This window comes from Melozone crissalis, unplaced genomic scaffold (genome assembly GCF_028551555.1).
Source record: "Melozone crissalis strain CALT ecotype California unplaced genomic scaffold, PUWL_Pcris_2 ptg000139l_1, whole genome shotgun sequence".
NCBI classification, from domain to species: Eukaryota; Metazoa; Chordata; class Aves; order Passeriformes; family Passerellidae; genus Melozone; species Melozone crissalis.
In genome coordinates this window covers 6,154,236-6,174,006 of record NW_026535912.1, presented here as the reverse complement: position 1 = coordinate 6,174,006, position 19,771 = coordinate 6,154,236, and the positions used below count along the sequence as shown (strand labels likewise).

The window sequence follows — 19,771 nt, the reverse complement described above, 5'->3', positions numbered from 1 at the left end:
CCAGATGAAGCAAACACCTTCTCCCAAGAAGCCAGGAAAACCTCAGAGTCCTGAGCACCTGCACTTAGCCTGGAAGGGCATGGAGGCAGCTCTGAATCCTCAGGTGAGGCAGCACTGAGGTCCTGGTATGAGAGCGCTGTGTAGCAGTGAGGGAAGGAAAAGGGAAGCAAAGGGAAGGCTGGGTCACTATTGGTCTTAGGGTGTGTTTCCCTTGGCAGCAACTGTACTGTCAGGGAAAACAAAAGCTCCCTGAATTGTTAAAACTGAAAATCAGGGACAAAGCCTCTCTAACTAGTCAAAGTCAGAAAGTGGTGTGTTCATTACGCCGGTGGGCGGCACAGGGGAGGGTCATTCCCGAAATGCGTGACCGCTGGCCAGGCTCGGCACAGCACAGCAGGATCCCGCAGGACAGGGAAGGGCAAGGCAGGCACGGAAGGGCAGGGCAGGGCACTGGGAGCAGGGACAGGCTCTGTCCCCACGCTGCACCCCATGCCTGGGTCACCATTGGGGGCAGAGAGGAAGGACATTGCTCTGTCTTGGCTGCAGAAAGGATGAAAAGGGGGAGTTAGAAAACATTCATGTGGACTCCTTTTCAGCAGACTAGCTGGTTTTATCTCACCGTGTCTGCCTGTCTTTGGCAGAGTTGGCACATTGCTCATGAATTGGAGTCAGCTACGGCAGCAGGAATGGGCAGCAATTTTGTCAGCATTGATATCAAAGCCAAAGTGCTGCCCCATGGATGGATGGTGCTTTCTTCAGGGGATTTCGGGCCTAGAGTTATAGCAAACTCACATTGGTGTCTTCCCAAAGGGCGTTGCCTTTTTCTTTCCTCAGGAATCACCTCTTCTTTTTCTTCCCCCCAATCTGGGGAGAGTTCCCATGCAAATGTCTCCTGCAGCCAACTCTTGTCACTGTAGACTGACAAAGGAGATCTTGCAGTGGGGAGAGACTCCCTGGAGCTGCTGTGGAGAGCTGAAGGGGGAAGCTTTGTCCCTTAGTCTTGAAATCTTGTTGGGAAGCTGCTGATGCTCTGGAGGACGTACACCAATGATGTTTATCCAAGCCTTGCAGGTTCATTCCTGAGCTTGCTGACACACCACAGAGACTTTGGGGTTGTCGTATTGGCAAACAAATTTCAGTCTGGGCACTTCATGAAATGCTTCAATTATTCTTTTTTTTTGCTTTTCTGCAGAAATGTTGTCATCATGTATTCCTTCCAGAGAATCTTTTCCTACTTTTTGGGGAATTCCTTTTGCTGCCCTCCCAGATCAGCCCAATTCCCAGGGCTCCTTCCCAAAGTGAGCTGCAGCCCATGCCCTCCACTCTCCAGCTGAAACAGAAGGAAGCACAGAGTTTGCTGTTGTGGCAGTGGAGCTTCTCTCTCCTGCCTGCTTTCCCTTTGGGACAGGTTGGTGTGTGCTCATTTGATAAAGGCAGGTTTAAACTCTGAAGCAGCTGTGTTTCAAACTGCTCCCTTCTCCAGCTCTTCTGTGGGTATCCTTGGACAAAAGGCCTCTTGCTGGGAGCTCCCAGTGGCAGGTTAAGGAAGGAGGTTGATATTTCCAGGTTGTGACTGCTGAAAGCAGCTGGTTTCTCGAGGTGTCCAGAGCTGGGAGTGGCTCATTTCTCACCTGCCTGCAGAAAAGGAAGTTGCAAAGTAGGAATTTCATTTTTGGAGATGGCCACCAGGGGTGTTTGCCAAGAGATGGGCTGGCAGAGAGGCAGGTCACGTGCTAAACTGGCTGTGTGTTTGTTTTGATGGTGGGGAAGGTCAGAGATGCAGACACAGACACCAGCTGAAGGAACAGTGTAATTTACTGTAATGCAGAAGTGCAAAAAAGAGTCAGGAAAGGATAATCTAAGCAATGCACCTCAGCATTATTACAAAAGGGTGCCTCTGGTGATTTAGGAAGATCCATCACCAGGTAGCCCAATGGTTTCCCCTTCATCCACAGCTGCACATCAGCTGGGGGAAGCTGTCCCAGCCCAGCCCTGCAGAGCCACGGCCGGGAACCGGGAAATGCTGCGGTGCCTCCACCTTTGGCGGCCACGAGGCTCCCGAGTGCGCTGTGAGAGTAGCCCGGCTCTGACAGTGCTGGATGAGCAATGTGCCAGAGCTTCTGCTGAGGCACAGCTGGTGTCATTCTCCTCTTGGTTTTCTCCCCAGGGCTGGCCAGGGCTCAAGGAGGAACCAAGGCCAGGTGTGGCCTTGTCCATTTTCCTCATGCAGAAAGGTGAAGACATGTTTCACCAGTGAATGGATGCAATGATCCTTTTGATAATAACACTTGGTTAAGGAGCAGGTACATAGAACATTGGGTTGGAAAGGTCATCTAGAGGGCAGCTTTGGCTCAGGTCCTGTTGTTGAGGCTTCAGTCAGGGTCTGTTGTTCAGGCCTTAGTCCTTCAGTACTTTGTGGTGCAAATCACACCTGTGCAGAGCTGCAAACAAACAAGTCTGTCTTTAGCACATTTGAGACAGGGAACAGCATTAGCCCTGCAAGGCCAGGCTGGGGCCAAGAGCAGAAGGCCAGCACCCTGCTTTTGCCCACAGGCAGCCCTGCAGAGCAAGCAGCCCCTCCTGCCCAGGGGCTGAGGTGCCCGAAGCTGCCTCCCCGCTGTGCAGCTCTGCAGAGCCCGCGGGGCGCAGGGTCCTGGGCAGCCAGGGCAGCCCGGCTGCCTTGGGGCACAAGGAGTGGCCCAGAGAGAAGCTGCTGCCCTTTGCTTTGGAACTGTTCCTCTGAGTCTTGTCATTAATCCACAGTGTCTGATGTGTTTTCCTTTCCTCTCCCAAATTTAACACAGCTTTTTGAGAAAATTGACTGATGTAGCTGCTGCTGGTGGTGGTGATGGTACTTTCGTCTGCAGGTGAGGGCAGGTGATTTGAACCAAGGACAGAGTCCATTGTTAACACCACAGCTTTGCCAAGTCAAGAAAACCATTCACAATTGGGCTACCAGTGCTGAGCAGTTTTCCTAGGTTTTGGAAAGCTACCACCTTAAGAAACCCAACAGATTTTCCTCCAGGAGGACACCAGCAGTAGCATGATGCCAATGTTTTCCACCCCTTTTCTCTGTCTTTTTTAGAGTTCCGCATTGCCCAGCAGGAATGAAATGACATGTGATAATGGGATTTGAGAGCTCTCTGTTGTTCATTGCCACATGAGTGTTCATGACAAGCTGGACAGCCCACTCGTGTCTCTGTCGAGTGAAATTCATCCCAATTCTGTGCAAACAGCAGCCCCGAGATGCTGAGAAGAGCAAGCACAGTGGGTGGGTGTGCATGCACACACCCGGAGGCTGACTGCTGTGTGTGCAGATGGTTTTGCACTGTTGTAAATCTTCACTCTCCCAAGCTGAAAGGCTATTTCAAATATGTATCTTAAATGAAAATATATATCAAAAAATAAAATTGTCCAAAAATACATGTGCATTAAATTTCATGAATATTATGTATATTATGTATTATATATTTTATTAATATAATGTAATGTAATGTAATGTAATATATTATAATAAAATATAATTAATATAATATGATGAATGTATGAGGTCATTTTTGAAGCCATTGCTTGTGGGGCATATTAGATTATCTCCTAGTGTTTGTACATTTTTGCTTTCTGCTACTGCTGATCCTAGCAGCAACTCCCTGTCAGTTCTTCCAGGTCACTTCACACAAAGGGATTCCATCATTTCAGTGCCTGTGAGAGCTTGGCGCTGAAATGCCAAGTTGATTCCCAGCTCTCCAGCCTCCTTCTGGATTTTGGAGCATCTCAGCACTTGTGTCCATGGCCCTTCCTTCATCCCCAGCCTGCAGCAGTCACAGTCGCTGCTGCCTCCCCCTTGCTGCAGCTCATTTGCCAAAGTGCTGCCAAAGGCAGCAGAGCTGGCTCAGGATCCCTGCTGGCTTCTGGTCTCTGGGATGAGCTTCAGGGGCACACTTGGAGCACTTTCCTAAAGAGCTGCCTGTGGGATGAGGGGTTTGTCCTCCCCGGGTGGCTCCTGCTTGGATTCTGTGCTCATGGAGCCCCGGAGTTTTCTCAGCAGCCTCTGCAGCGAGTTCTGAGCCAACGTGGGGCTCTGCTGCCAGCCCAAATCTGCGCTTCCCCTGCCCAGCCTGAGTGCAGGTCGGGCATGTGCCGGGCATGGCCGGAGATTGGCATGGCCAGAATCCTCCAGCATTTACACCTGCCCATGGCTTTGGGTAGCACAAATCTACGCTTACTTTCATTGAAACATTGCATTTATTGCAGACAGTTACACCCGCACTACTAATGTACAAATACACAAACATTAACTTATGTTTAAAAATGAAATTTATTTTAAATTACAACACCTGTGTTACCAATATAGAAACACTGACATATCAATTTATGATTAAAATCTAATTTATTCTGAGAACTGTGCTATGTAAATATATGCAAATATCAACTTCAGTGAAAAAAAAATTACTGCAACCCTCTGCAACAACTCACTGTACACAAATATTGAAGTTACTGAATTGAAGTTTAGCAATTAAATTTATTACATATTACTACAACCATACAGCCCATATACAAATACAGAAACATCAATATCCCTCTCTAAAGAATCTCAGATCCAGAACTAAATAAATAGAATTTTAGAACTATACAACTCCATACATAATAAATAGAAGTAAATACATATATAGGCATAATAATATAGAGATGTAAACATGCATTACATATTTCATGACATATAACATGACAATATAATACAAACATAACAAAGCTGTCTATAAATACACAAATGTCAATGGACCAATAAAAATATCAATACAACCCCAGCAATAGAAATGCACAGCTACAGAGCTGTACAAGTATGTAAACAGATGAATATACACGCATCAATATAACAATATACACACATACTATCCCTATGCAAATAGCAGCCCGTGTATGTAAATATCCCTATACCTGTAACTATCCAAATCTAACTACACATCCATAAACAGCGCTAGATCAGGAGGGATTGCAGCCGCCGATGTTCCCAGGCTCTCACTCGGGCTCCTCCTCCCGAGCAGAGCAGCTCTCCTGGACAGGGACAGCAGATGGGACATCTGGCAAGCAAAGGGAACACTGAGTGAGTGTGGGGACGTTTCCCTTGGCAGCAGCTGCGCTTCCATCAGGGAAGAGGAAATGTCAGAGCCTCCCCAGGGGGGTCAGAAGGAAAAGCAGCCGAGCGGGCCGGGCTGTGGTGAGCTGTTCACTTCTTTCTGGCATCCCAGTTGCTCTGAGGGAACTCCCTCATGTCACGTTATTGAACCACCTCTGCACTTATCAAGACTGTGGCCCCCAAATCAATCAGCATTTATGTCTCCAGCTGCTTGCACCAATGACAGGGAATGACCTCTAACAATGCTGGGGCACAAAGTTACCTTGCACAGGTCATCTGACAGGGCCTTGTTCTTTCTGTGCTTCCTGTGTTTCTCCTTACCTTCCACTTGGAATTTTTACAGCATTTCTTTTTCTTTCCCCTTGATCAGTGCAGAAATGTGTGTTTCTCTTCCAAGTTTCAGTTTGTTCAGTGATCCTGTCAAGCCTTTTCTCAGAAGCTTTTATCATGGAATTGTGTGTTAATTTCAGCAATTTTGGGGATTTTCTGTGAGATTTATGTTATAGACGGACTCAAAAAGGAGCAATATATATTTCCAATTTGAATTTATTAATTCATTGCATACAGCATAAGCAAAAGATTCAGCGCTGGGCGACAGGGGAGTCCCCGCTCCACCAACTGCCGCACCCGGTATCTCACAAGTCCCCTTTTTATACTAGTCCATTTCCGTAGACGTGCCCTTCCCTTGGCACATGCTCCAGTTGTTGCTAGGGGGTCGTCTTCTTCCCTTTGGTGGTCGCTGGATGAAGGCTTGAGGTCTTCCTCGGGCCTGTACTCTTGATCTCGGAGCTCTTGCCTTCCTTATATGGGGTGGTGTTTGGCTAGTTTCTGTTTCTCGGCTAGCTCTTCTTAGTTCCTAAAACCTCAGCCTTTCACATGGTTAGTATTTGCACAATACATGATTGAATTTAGCAAACAATAGTAACGATATATATATATATATTTTTAGGTTATGCGGTTATGTATTTCTTAATCATATGGTTGACCACGTATCTCTGAATCACTATCATACGGATAACCAACCATGTATTTTCCAATCACATGGTTGCCTATTGTGTAACGAACAAGAGGTTTTGTCCATCTCAATCCCCCCTTTTTCTTTTTATCCTCTTGTTCGTCAAATCTAGTTAATTCGAATCGACTTAGTTCCAAGTATTTCCTTTATTTATCATTCTGTTCACTAAACCTTTGAAGTTCTTTTCTACTCAAGTCCAAATAGTCCTCTACTTCTATGGTATCTAGAGATTTATACTCTGCTTTCATCATCATTAAATGGACTGCTTCAGATCGGGAGTTCACTAAGCTAACTATTTTATTGAATATACATGGCCCAAAGGTCAACCCTAACAACAGCAAGATTACCGGTCCGGCGATGGTGGACAACAAGGTGGTAAGCCATGGGGAATAGTTAAATAAAGATTCATACCAGTTTTGTTGGGATTCTCTCTCTTTCTCTCTTTTCTCTATTTGTTTACGTAACTCGGCCATGGTATCTACTGCTATTCCAGTACTATCAACATACGTGCAGCATTCCTCCCGAAGGGCTACACAAAGGCCACCTTGCTGCAAAAACAATAAGTCTAACCCCCTTCGATTTTGTAAAACTACTTCCGAAAGTGATCGGAGTGAGTTTACCAATTCATTAATAGATTTGTCAATTTTCTTAAGATCCTCATCTACAGCAGCTCTTAAAGCTTTAAACCCCTGTTGCTGATGTACAAGCGCCACCGTGCCTGTTCCTATTCCGGCTCCCCCGATGGTTAGTAATGCCGCAACCCTGAGGGCTGTAAAGGGTTCCTGTTTCTGCAAATGATGTTTTGAAATATGGCTTTGAGAGTATACGTATTCCTTAGGATGATAGATAATCCGGGGGACTACTACTACCTGTATGCAAAATTCATGACTTTCATCAAAGGCTGTTATAGAGATACAGGGGGTCACGCCTAGGGTATTACATACCCATTTGGTATTAGCTGCCGGAATTAACCACTCAGCTGGTCTTAAGGTATCCTGCACTGATTTAGTTATTTGACACAAATGTTTCTTATTCTCTGGAACAGTTCCAATACATCTCCCTTTCCCAGTTACTTGTGATAGGGTAATTCCCGGAGTTCTATCCTGTCCTTTTTTCCACAAACATTGTGCAGGATTAGTCCCATTTATTCTTTTGGGCCTCGCAGTGTTCCCTATGGCTTCGTAGAAAGGAGGTTTAGCACTGTAGCATAACCAGCATTCCTTTGTTAAGTTAGGATAGGTACTGTTTAGTACCTCGAATGTAGTGTGTAAGATTCTCCAAAGTATGTTATCTCCCTCATCAGTCGAAGTCGCTTCTATCTGTTCTACCTGCGTCTTGTTGATTTCAGTTTCATTCCTCATCTCTCCTAGACTATTACCTGAATCTGCTATCACAGAGTTGGGTCCTCCTAAGCTATTACCTAGGTTTGCTATCACATGGTTGGGTCCAACAGGTTTGGGGTCATGTGGAACAATTTCCTTTTTAATGAGTATCATACCTCCCCTATTTGTTCCTGGTCCCCATAATTGAATCCCCCAAGTTTTCCCTATTAGCCAACCTATATCGTCTGGCTGAGTGACATTGAAATACAGATATTGGCACCATCCTGGGCGTTCTACTCGAGTCTCTCCTATAATTTTTCCACCAGCTGCATATTGTGGAGGTGTACATCCTGGAGGGCCTCTCCCAACCTGCAAAAATTTGTCAGGTCCTCCCCCTGGGGTAAATCCCAAAGCTATCATTTCACAGCCCCAATACCTACAATAGTTATACCCCGGGTAGTTGCAGTAAGTTTTCCCAGGGTTTGACGCTGGGCACATGTAGAAAGCTTTATACCTCTTTCCTGTATTCCAATGATCTGTGGGGTTGTCTTGACCTCCCCAAAAGGTGACTAATTGTGTCAGATATACTTTAAATGAAGGGGGTCCCGCTTGGGTAATGCTACTGATTACAACTTGGACTTCCCACCTAATTAATGACCATTTAAAGGGCTCATGTGTTTGAGATTTACAGTTCCCAATCATTAACATTATTAAGAGTATTCTAAAAGTCTTAAGGTAGTTTTTCCAATTGTCATAGCGGCTGCCATAGTTTCCTTGTTCCAAATTTTGTCGTTTTTGATACTGTTGCTTTTGCTTAGAGTGGTCCCAATTTTGTCCAGGTCTAATTTTAGGGCCCTCTCCCCCACAGTTATCAGCCCCTCTGCCTTGCCCATCAACTTGGTTGGTTTGAGCTATGGGGTGATCCATCTTCTCGGCAGCAAGGGTAGTCTTCAGGAGGAGTTTTTCGCCCCTTTTTCCTGGCTCGTTGAAGATATTGATACCACTTTGCTTCTTTCACCTGAGGAGCTAGACAGCTCGGGTCAGGGATCCACCCCCGGCAAACTCCTGCAACAATTTTTGTAATGAACAGTGTTGGTTCGTTTGAATGGTAACAGTAGTACTGGGGGTTTACTCCCTTAGTATAGATGTTCCACCAATTTTTGGAGCCCACTTTAAGGGTTTCAGATGCTACTCGAGTTACCAATGTCTGTTCGGTTAGTTTTCGTTGTTCTCTGTAACAATTATGGCAGGCTCCCCTAGGAGGATAACCGTTACGACAATGGGTCCACCACCTTTCATTACATATTATGCACTCGAAGCAAACAAATGGATTACAGCTTCCCCAACATCCCCGAGCATTACATGTAACCCTTATTCTTGAGCTCTGTAATCCTTTTCCTTCTTCAATTATTTTTCCTGATTTCCTGTCCACCAGTAAAAAGGTACAATATACCCAATCCCAACATTCATACATACCCCCAAGGTCACTTATTACATCTAGATTTGTTACAGGTATTCCTCCTTCCCACATATAATAACAGCCATCACTACCCTGGTAGTAGTGGTGCAAACCGTCCCACTTATCTTTGCCCAGTCCTAGCATTCAAGGTCTGTTTCTTTTTCAGTTTCACCTTGAAGTTTCCTGGTACTTCGCTTACTTCCCATTTAGAGTTCTTTGTAGTTTGGCCCCCTGGTCGAGGTGATTGTTCTATTGGTCCTTTTATTCGGCTCGCATGGATCCAGCCTTTTTCTGTGGTTTTTGATTACGGTGTCCGTTGTTAGTAAAGCTTGACGTAGTTAGTAAGGCTTGATAGGATCCCTCCCACTTTAGTGTGAGGGGGCTCTCCTTCCAGCTGTGGACCAGGACCCAATCTCCACGCTCTACCTGATGTAATGCAAGATCCAAAAGAGATCTTTGAGCAATCATTCCCTTTCCCCCATAGGGCTCTCCTGAATTTTATTCAGGAACCAATTGCTTTAGGTTCCCTATCGATCCAGTTGCGGCCGGAAGGGTCCTGTCTCCCAATCTCAAAGATATCCCCAAACATAAATCCTAGCAATATGTTCCATAATTAGCTAGCTAAATACATAATCATAACAAGACAAGCAAATTAATTGTCTCTCTTCCCTTGGTTATTTTCCACCATGAGTTAATACTTCTGAGATAAGATTTTTGTGAACCAAATCCTTTCCTTGAGAACTTATCAGCCCCTTCTCTTCCCATAATTTTTTTCGTATGTATGTATTACTCCATAACAATATTTGGAATCTGTAAAGCACGCAGTACGGATTATAATTCACACGCCTGGGCTGACTAAGATTTATCTAATGGCCCTGACTCTAGTATTTAATAACTTTTCTCCGGTGTCTAATTCTTCCTCCTCCACATCTGGTCTTATTTTTACTTGTTCTTCTATGGTGATTATACAATCGCGCTCTAATGGTTCTGCGCCCCATTTTCCATTTATGAATTCAGCAGGGTTTTGCAGAGCTGTAGTTTTAATGGTTAATTGTTCTAAAGCTTGCCCAAATAAAATTAGGAGATTCCGTGAATCCCTGTGGTAACACAGTTCACCTCAATTATTGTCTCCATCCAGTATCTGGATCTTTCCCGTTCAAAGGCAAAATAGTTCCGACTGTCTTCTGCTAGAGGATATGCCCCAAAGGCATCCTTCAGGTCTACTTACACTATACCACAAATTGTCTGGCCCCACTTTTCTCAAGAGAGTGCATGGGTTAGTCACTACTGGAAATCGGGCCACTGTGCGTTTGTTTATTTCTCTTAAATCGTGTACCAGATGATAGGTACCATTTGGTTTCCGAACAGGAAGAATGGGCGTATTAAAAGGAGACATACAGGGTTCTAAAAATCCTGGAACCAATGAAAATCCCCTATTGCTATTTAGATAAGTTACATTCTTTTGGTAAAAACTGAATAGTTGATCTCTCAGCCCCGGTGTCTACCAGGAAAGATATTTCCTAGTGTTGGGGACCCACCTTAAGTTTTATCAAGGGCTCATTATGTTGTTTCCGAGTCCCTATTAAATAGAGCCCCTGACCTCTCTAATCTTAACACCTTCTTATTTACCGTTTAACAGGTAAGACACCCCTGGGTAATTTATTTTCCAATTTCAAATATCCCTATACACCCATAAAATTTTAAAGAGTGATCACAAAAAGGCTCTAGTTTCCCAGTGTGTCTGTTTATACCAGTTATCTAAAATCTAATGTGCCATTGGTTTTTGGCATCATCATCAGGAAAAACTCACTCTTCCTCCTTAAATGTTGTTCTTCATTTTCCTATAACTGCCAATTAGGGCTGCTCTTTTTACTTCTTTTATTAGCCAAATTATTTCTCTAACTCTAATATCCCTCCCTTTCTGATGTTCTTTTGCATGAACTACTGCTACTTTCTTTGAACCCTTTTAAAGCTTCCAATATCTGAATTATCAATTATATTAACCCTTTCTTTTGAATGTTTATTAAGTCCCCTTCCGATTTTATAAAATTCTCAGGTTTGTGCTGACCAGGAGGGACTAAGGGGACCAGACTCCCTTATCCTAAACTTCTCCCACTTCACCTGAATGCCCTCCTGTGTCATTGATTTCTAGATTATCTTCTTCAGTTAAAGAATGAATTTTGAGTTTTCCTTCACAGGGTGTTATCTGTAATTTTAAGGCTATTATTAGGTCTCTGCCTAACATATTATTCTCGGCCTCTGGCAGCAACAGCAAATCATTTACTTTAAATTTGTTACCTGCTTCAATTTGTACTCCTTTTATTACAGGAACAGGGAAAGCCTCTCCCGTAATTCCAATTACTGGAACTTGCTCACTACGTATCTCACATCCCTGGGGTAATTTTGCCACTGTTGACCGAGAAATTCCTGTATTTACCAAAAATGCAAGTTCTTCGTCTTGAGGACCTACTCTTAGATTTATTATCAAGGCCCTTTCTTCGGTCCTCTTCGTTAGCTCCCGCCCTCTCTGATTCTCCTGAAAGGTTTTCTCATCCCGGATCCTGACCCTACACTCTCGTTTGAAGTGTCCCTTCCTTCCGCAATAAAAGCAGGCTTTAGGCTCCTTCATCCCAGTGTCCTGACCATTCCCTTTCCTTTCAGTATCCTGACTATTTCCCTGCCTTCGCTTTCCAAACCCATTTCCCCCTAACTCCTGGGCGACATCTTTCCATGCAAACACGCGCTGTATCTCCTGCAGCAATTCATCTCGACCTCTGCCTTGCCAATTATCTACTTTCTCCAGCCTTTGTCTAATGTTTTCCCATGCCTGTGTTACAGAATGCGATCGTAGCAGTGCCTGCCCGAGCGGTGAGTCTGGGTATAGTGGGAGTGAGGGATCTTGGGGGAGTGGAGGTATCAGGGGGTCCTCCTCAGGAGATTCCCTCTTCTTCTCATACTCCTTTCGTTCTGCCAACTTAAGCATCAATGTACCTGGTTGCTTGACCCATATTATTACATAATCACTTTCTTCCTGACTAAAGAAAGGGATTTTTACTGATGGGCCGATATACACTCTTAAAAGTTTCTTCTTCTTCTCAAACTCAACATCATACTGAATCATCTCCGGAAAATGTCTCCAATTTTCTAGCATAAACTCCAACAGACTATCTTTTGGTGCCGGAGAAAATTTAATAGAAATAGGGGGCTTGCTTTTCCCCTGTCCCATTCTTTTGGAGTGCCTCTCACACACAAATCACCACTCGCTTCCCCTTGTTCGTGGCCCGCGTCCTCGCGGACCAATGGGAACCGCACTACTGAGGGTCCACACTCACTTGGGGAATCCGACTGTCGGTTCCCCTCTCATGTACACCTCACTTGCTTGCACTCGAGGATCTCTCGCCCTCCAAGGGCTCATCTGGAGCATGCAGGAGACTTCTTCCCCTGTTCCATCCCTTCGGAGTGCCCTTTGCACTTCAGGATCCTTGCCCCAGGATCTCAACCCCAATTGGACGGATCTCATTTCTTCCGGAGTGCCTTTATACCCCGGGACCCAAACTTACGGCTTACGTGACTTACGTGTCCTGCGTCTTCGTCCGGACTCTGTGCACAGAAGATTAAGGGGTTCACCGGTGTCTCCCTTTCGCTTATGAGTATAGTTTTAGGTTTGTCGGTGGTCGTGAGGTAGGAAGGTCGGATGTTGGGCCACCCGGAGATGGGGTGGGGCGCCTCCCAAACACCGTCGCTCCCTCACCATCCGAGTCACGGCACCAAATTGTTATAGACGGACTCAAAAAGGAGCAATATATATTTCCAATTTGAATTTATTAATTCATTGCATACAGCATAAGCAAAAGATTCAGCGCTGGGCGACAGGGGAGTCCCCGCTCCACCAACTGCCGCACCCGGTATCTCACAAGTCCCCTTTTTATACTAGTCCATTTCCGTAGACGTGTCCTTCCCTTGGCGCATGCTCCAGTTGTTGCTAGGGGGTCGTCTTCTTCCCTTTGGTGGTCACTGGATGAAGGCTTGAGGTCTTCCTCAGGCCTGTACTCTTGACCTCGGAGTACTTGCCTTCCTTTTATGGGGTGGTGTTTGGCTAGTTTCTGTTTCTCGGCTAGCTCTTCTTAGTTCCTAAAACCTCAGCCTTTCACATGGTTAGTATTTGCGCAATACATGATTGAATTTAGCAAACAATAGTAACTTGATATATATATATATATTTTTAGGTTATGCGGTTATGTATTTCTTAATCATATGGTTGACCATGTATCTCTGAATCACTATCATACGGATAACCAACCATGTATTTTCCAATCACATGGTTGCCTATTGTGTAACGAACAAGAGGTTTTGTCCATCTCAATTTATGCGAGTGTTCTGTTCATTGGGCACCATTTAGGAAGGTACAAAAGAGAAAAAGGATGTTCTGTAGGTCAGTTCACTAGTGGAATATTCATGGATAGACAGAGTGATTAGCTGAATTTTACATCTACTCCTAACCTGAAAGCGCAACAGGTAATTTGGGGAGAAATTAAAGCCCGATTTCTCCTTCTACCAGCCTGTATTCAAATGTAAAGTAAATAGAGCAGGGTGAGAATGCCAGTGTTCAGTTCCTGAAGTGCCTTATTAAGGTGTTCTTAAAGTAAGGGAGATAAAATCTGGGTGGGCATTCCTAATTTCCAGACACTAACTGACAATTTCATTGACTCTGAAAACAGCAGAGATGTGCACATCATACCTGATCAATCCATTTGGGGATGGTTTAGGTTCAGATTCTCTGAGGCTTTAGATTTTTAGATCTCTAGACAATGCTTCCAGGAATCTAAATAGCTTTCAGAAATTAAACTTTTCTCCTTTTTTCCTCAGTCTTTGCACTCATGTGCACCAGAGACCTTCAGTGAATGGATTCCACTCTAATCCATCTCCAAGCTGAATCTCCCAGCTGTGTTCACACTGGTGGTTTGTGTGTCTCTTCTGCACAGTGCAATTTTAAAATCTTCGTTCCTTATTATCTCTGCCCTTCCTTTTCTGTTTTAGCTTGCAAATGCATGCAGATGTATCAGAAATGATACACCTAATTTCTGACGCATCAGTTCCTGTCTAGCAATTTCATTTTATCCTGTTCTGATGTTATGCTAGCCTTCTATGTTTTATTCTAAGTGGACTCCTGTTTTCTTGCATGTGGAAGTTTTACAATGCAATGCTCTCATTCACCTGCTTTCATTAAATCCTTCATTGACATTAGCACAAGTAACTGTGTGATTCCCTTCCGCTTTGTAGAAGATTTGGGAAACTCAAGTCCTGCTCAGCTACAGAAAAACATACATGGTGCTTGGTAATTCCCCTAAGAGCTTAAGTTAATGGTAAACAACTGCAGCTTATTCATTTTGCAGAAATTGGGAGAAAAGACATTTCAAATATTGAGGAATGTAGGGCAATATTGATGGGCATCCCTCAGTTATCCAGACAGACTGATGTCACTGGCAAAATTCCCTCTTTTCCAAAGGTTTTCAATTGCTTTGGCTGTGCTTTGTATGGCTGCAGGTCACATTTCCCTTGGTTTAAGGAAGTATCTTGGCAGTTACTCTTGGGGATATATCTTGCTAATTCTGCACTTGGAGGAATTACTCAGTTCTGCAGTCCTTATTACATGCCCTGTTCTAAAAGACTTTTATACTGTTTTCCCTCTCTCTGTGTTTTCACACTTGTTCAACAAGGTTTTCTTTCTAAGAATATTAATCACAATACCCCAAAGGATTAAAAAATGCTTAGGTATTTTTCCCTAAGTATTTACTGAAGAAAAATAATCATAATAAAAAAAAAACTGTATGCAGGCGGGATGTAAAATACAAACAGAAATAAACTTGAGAGTTCTCCCAAAAAACTTAAGAAAAAACCCCATGTATTCTATAAAACCCAGAGTATTCATCTACAGTATACAAAAATGGGCATGTTCTAGAAGAGAAAATCTGTGCAACAGTTCTGCACAGAATTCTATGCTTTCAAGCTGTTTGCCCTTCAGGGGCAGTGCCATTCTCTGAACTGCAATGCTCTGAGCATGTTCTGCTCACCATGGCAGCTTTCTGCTCTGCCCTGGTACAGATCATCCTCCTAGCAAAGGGGGAGTGCAGCCACCACAACTCGCAGCACCTTCCCACATAGCAAGAACCTGAAGGAGAGAGATGGCTTTCACCAGCTGCTGCGGGTTCTAATAGTGCCACCTCACAGCTGCCGAAAGCCTGAATTTCTGTGTTGCAGTGAGTTAGTTTATTGAGCCAAATGTTCTGTTATATAGTGGTATGTTCAAGTGCTCCCCGAGTTATTACAGTTAGCTTCTCCTCTATGTTATGCTCTCTTAACCAAGTGTCCCTCAAGGAATCCCCTCCCTCCTCACCAGATTTTTCCCTGTCTGTCAAGACAACCCCGCCCCTTTGCCCCATCCATCAGCCCAAACCCTACCCTTTGCTCCAGAAAGTTCCCTGTCCCTCACCCTAAGATCCAATCCCTATCCCAACGCTCTCTCCTCCCCTTGTTCTGATTTGTTGTAGCCCTCAAAACCGCACCCCAAGAGTCACTTATTGGTTACTGTATGGTGTCCACTCCGTGTTTTGAAAGATTTTAAAAATCCGGTCACAGGGATGTTGGGGGTTTTTGCAACATCTGTTCCTTTGGGAATTCTCAGCTGTGAACCTTCCCCCTATTTCTCCTGATGAAATTGCTGCCCTTTACAACGCAGAAGAGCCTCCTTTGCTTCCTTTGCTTCCTTCACTCGGTCCTCCAGGGGTTTCTACTGCTCGGCATTTGGCCTAGAGGTTCTGGCTCAGGCAAAACCCTATCCTAGCCAGTTCCCCCCTCTTGCCATTGTTCCTGGAGCATCACAGAGCTAGCCAGGGCTGCGGAGGGCAGTGACAGTGACCCATGGCCTGGCATGTCACAGCCCCCAGAGCCACACCTGCCAGGCCACAAGCCCCAGCCCTGGTGCCCACTGCCGGCCTCAGGGGCTCCTGGGCATCCTCACCCTGAGTGCAAAGGCAGCCTCAGGAGCACCCCAGGGAGCTCTGGATCCAGGCTGCAGACACCCTAAAGCCAGCACTGAAAGGGACATGGATGGGGACTGCAGCTGGATCTTGCAGTGCTCACTGCTCCTGACTACTCTCTAAGTGAACCCAAACCTCATTGGCAGCACCTTGAGCACATTGACCCTGCTCGCCCATCCTGGAACGTGGTGTTCCCACATCCTGCACCAGCCCTTTGCAGGGAGTGACCAGCTCCCAGCTGCTCTGCTACCCTGGCCTTACTTACTGTTTGCCGGCAATGAACTTAACGGATACACTCCTGAGAAACCGAGCACAACATTTGCTTCTCAGGAGCTCTTTGGCAAAAGACTCCACTAGTCCCTTGTTTTGCACAGAGAAGGAGGTCCTGACAAAGCATAACGCAGAGGCAGGGCTCTGGCATACGAATTCCTGAGCCGCAGGATTCCACCCATTGTTGTTCCTAGCTACTTTGCTGATATTTTAGAGCCAGTTCTGGACAGGAGCTGCTGCTGACAGGGTAGGAAAATTTGGAGAAAAAAAGGTGCAGGAGACAACAAAAAAAAACCAAGGGGGGAAACCCTTAGAAATACAGAGCACAACAGAAGTCCTTGGAGATGGGTCAATAGAAAATGCCAGCAGCAGTGAGCAGAGCCCGAGGCTGCTCACTGCTACCCCAGGGGCTCCTCAGTCCCCTGCTGGTTTGTGTCTGATGCAGCCCTGCCTGGAAAGGGCTCCAGGCTCTGGTGTTCCCAGCTTGCTCCAGGCTACATTCTTAGCAGCACTGAAAGAAGAGGTGAAACAAAGAGCCATTTTCTGTCCTGCCTGCAAACTCTTCTCCTTCAGTGCCACTGCCAGAGATCATCCCTCTGTCAGCTTGGCACTGTGCCTGCTGCATCCTCATCCCTGTCCCTTGCATCAGCTCCTGCACATCATCAGCTCTCGCTGTCCCACATCATGAACAGAGAGAGCTGTGTCAGAAGAGCAAGGAGTGCATTTTCTTGGCTGTGAGATGCAAAGCTGTGTTTCGTGTCAGGCACAAACAGGCGATGTGTGTATTTGTGAATGCAAAATGCGTGGACCCCAACAATGGGAGAGCTGTTAATTCTAATAATAACTGAGGAAAATAAAGCATGGAAAAAGGCTTTTGAACCTATCTTTTGTTTGCAAATCAACCCTAGTTGATTTAGGAGCATTTGAATTAAAGTGTTATAGATGTTGCTTTTTGCTTGCATTTAATCCATAAAGAGTTCTGCAATAATAACCTTTTGAAGTATAATTTTAGAATATTACTTGTATTATTGAAACTGTAGCTTTGGAATATATATAAAGGAAATATGCCTATCTCACACCTTATTGAAGCAGAGAAAAACAGTTTGAGAAAAAAAGATGAACATCACCTCAAGGGTTTATGGTTTTGACCAAAGGGAAGCTGGACATCACTGTTATGAGATTTGGATTCTCTGCAATTAAAAGGTGGACACACATCTGGGGAGCTGGACCCCACCAGATGTGATTCATCTTTCTTCTTTTGGAAACTGGACCGTCACCATCTGGGGATACTCCTTTGAGATACATCCTGAGAAATTAAAATCACAGTAGTGTATAGAATTGTGATGTAAAAATTTCGAACAAAAATTGCTGATGAGTAAAAGATTGGAAATAGAAACTGCTGAAAAAAACTGATGAGTACCCCTATAAATACCTGTAATCCTCAATTATCAGTGTGCAGTTGGAGGGAAAACTTCCCCCACTGTACCCAGCGCTGTATTGCTCATACTTTGCCATAATAAATAATAAATTGATTGCTGCTTGAATATTGGCCTAGTCAGGCTTCTGATTCATAACACTGTTAGCTGTGCTCTTCTATGGGCTGGCCATGGTACTTTGTAATTAATATGCTGTCATGCTGTGAACTGAATTCACACCTTACAGGGCTGTGTTTACTGGGCCTGCTGGATCAGTGCCCACTTCCTTCCTCTGCTCCTCCTCACTCCAGGACTGTAAGAGACCAGCATGGGGTCAAAGACCCTGCAGTATCATTATTCTGTAGTAATGCTCAGAGGTCTTCTAAGGGCTATGTAATGCACAGCATCGGGGTGTGGGGCATGTGCTAAGGAGAAAGAAAGAGTCTGTGAGAAAGCTGAGCTGCTCTTACATGGGACTGCAAAAATGACAGGAACTTTTTGGCATATAAAGCTTTCCTTCCAGGTCACGGACCAGGGAAGGCCTAATCAGCTGTGGCCCCACAAAGCAAGTCTGTGCTAACTCCCAGCACCAAGTGCAGGGGTGTGGGGCAGGGCTCCTACAACAACAGCACAGCTCTGTGGAGGAGCCCAGCCTTGCATCTGGGTTCCTGCCTGCTTCCCCTTTAGAGACAGCTGTGGCCTGAGGATTTGTGTCTGAGGGAGAGCTCCATCCTTGGACCTCCTGATCTTTCCCAAGTGGCCAAATGGGGATGCACCAGCAGCACTGCTGGGAAGGTGCTGGCTCAGTGGCTGTTTTTGAGACTGTGCCCCCCATATCAGCTTTATGTGTGGGGGGGGGGTGCTCTGGTGGGTGTGGTTACACACTCACTGGCCTTGGCAGAGCACAAGTCGGAACCTTGGAAGGTTCCAGCTGCTGTAAGGCTCAGGAGGCAGAGCTGGTGCTAGGCACAGTGTGGCACTGTGCTGAGGGAAAGGTGAAAACAGTTAATAATCCACCCTCAGCTAATCACTGAGGGCTGATGGGAGGCACAGGCTTGGTGGAGCTGCTTTGTACAGGCCAAGGTGCTTATCAGCTGTGCAGTGTCCCCAGCAGCCCCTGGCAATGCTGGTGCAGCTGAAGGACAGGCTTGATGGGTCTGGTGCAGCCCCGCAACCTCAGACACTGCGGCTCCACCGTGCAAAGCAGCATGGCTGAGCTGGTTGTTGGTCGGGTAAGGGCTCAAATATATTTTCTGCAACTTGCTCCAGCACAGTTCAGCCTGGAAAAAAGGCATTTTTACAAGTGTAGGGGAGTCAAGCCCCAATAAATGTCAGCTGAGCCCTGGTGCCTGCTCCCCTGCATGAAGCCTCAGTGAGGCACTAGGGCCTCCTGTCAGCAGGAGGGGAAGGGAGATCAGAGTTGTTGGAAGAATACGTGACTGAAGGCTGAGCACAGGGTTGGTGGTGCTTTGCGTGGCTCTTGCATGACATCCAGGCTGGCTGTGGCAGTGTAAGCTAACCTTTTGTTTTGCATCAGGCTTCATGCCAGAGCCAGCCCCTTTCCAGCCTTTGGGGTGATTACAGCTGTTGCTCTATATTTCTCTCCCTTCTTTGTTTTCCAACAGCTATTCTACTCCAGCACCATAGGCAGGCAGTGATGGCTGCCTGTAGCTAACAAGACAAACTGAGATCTGCCTGCAGAGCCATGATAAGGTGTCTCTGGGCTTGTGAGACAGGCCAGGACAACACAAACTGAGGCCACAGCCATGCTGTGCTTTCAGTTGAGCCTGTGGTGGAGCTGCTATGCTTGTAGTCAGCATCCAGATGGGGCAGGTGACATATCTGTCTTATCTGGGACAGAAACAGAAGTACAGCCCTTGCACAGCATCCTTCTGCTAGGCTGTGCTAAGCTCAGGGGCCTCTAAACTGGCCCTTAAGACCTAGGTCTCCACTCCTTGCCCAGATCCCTAGCCTCAGGGAGGACTTGGGTTTAGGAGCCACGGCTCTTTTTCCATAAGACTCCATTAAGAAAAAGTCAAGTTAAGCAGTTCATTGACATTTAAAATACTGTACAGTGTGTAAAACCAAATATCCCCCTCCCCACAACAATCTCGTGCTC

At 45.6% G+C, this 19,771-nt stretch overlaps 1 protein-coding gene across 1 annotated transcript in view; it reads right to left on the bottom strand.

Moving 5' to 3' along the window:
• LOC128948613 (serine/threonine-protein kinase pim-1-like) overlaps positions 1-12,051 on the bottom strand; it is a gene marked incomplete at its 3' end in the record, with an annotated part of 44,643 nt that extends 32,592 nt beyond the window's left edge. Inside the window, exon 1 of the mRNA XM_054293385.1 lies at positions 11,986-12,051. Coding sequence (XP_054149360.1) covers positions 11,986-12,051 — 66 coding nt within the window. The remainder of the gene's footprint in view (positions 1-11,985) is intronic.
• Positions 12,052-19,771: the final 7,720 nt, after the last annotated feature.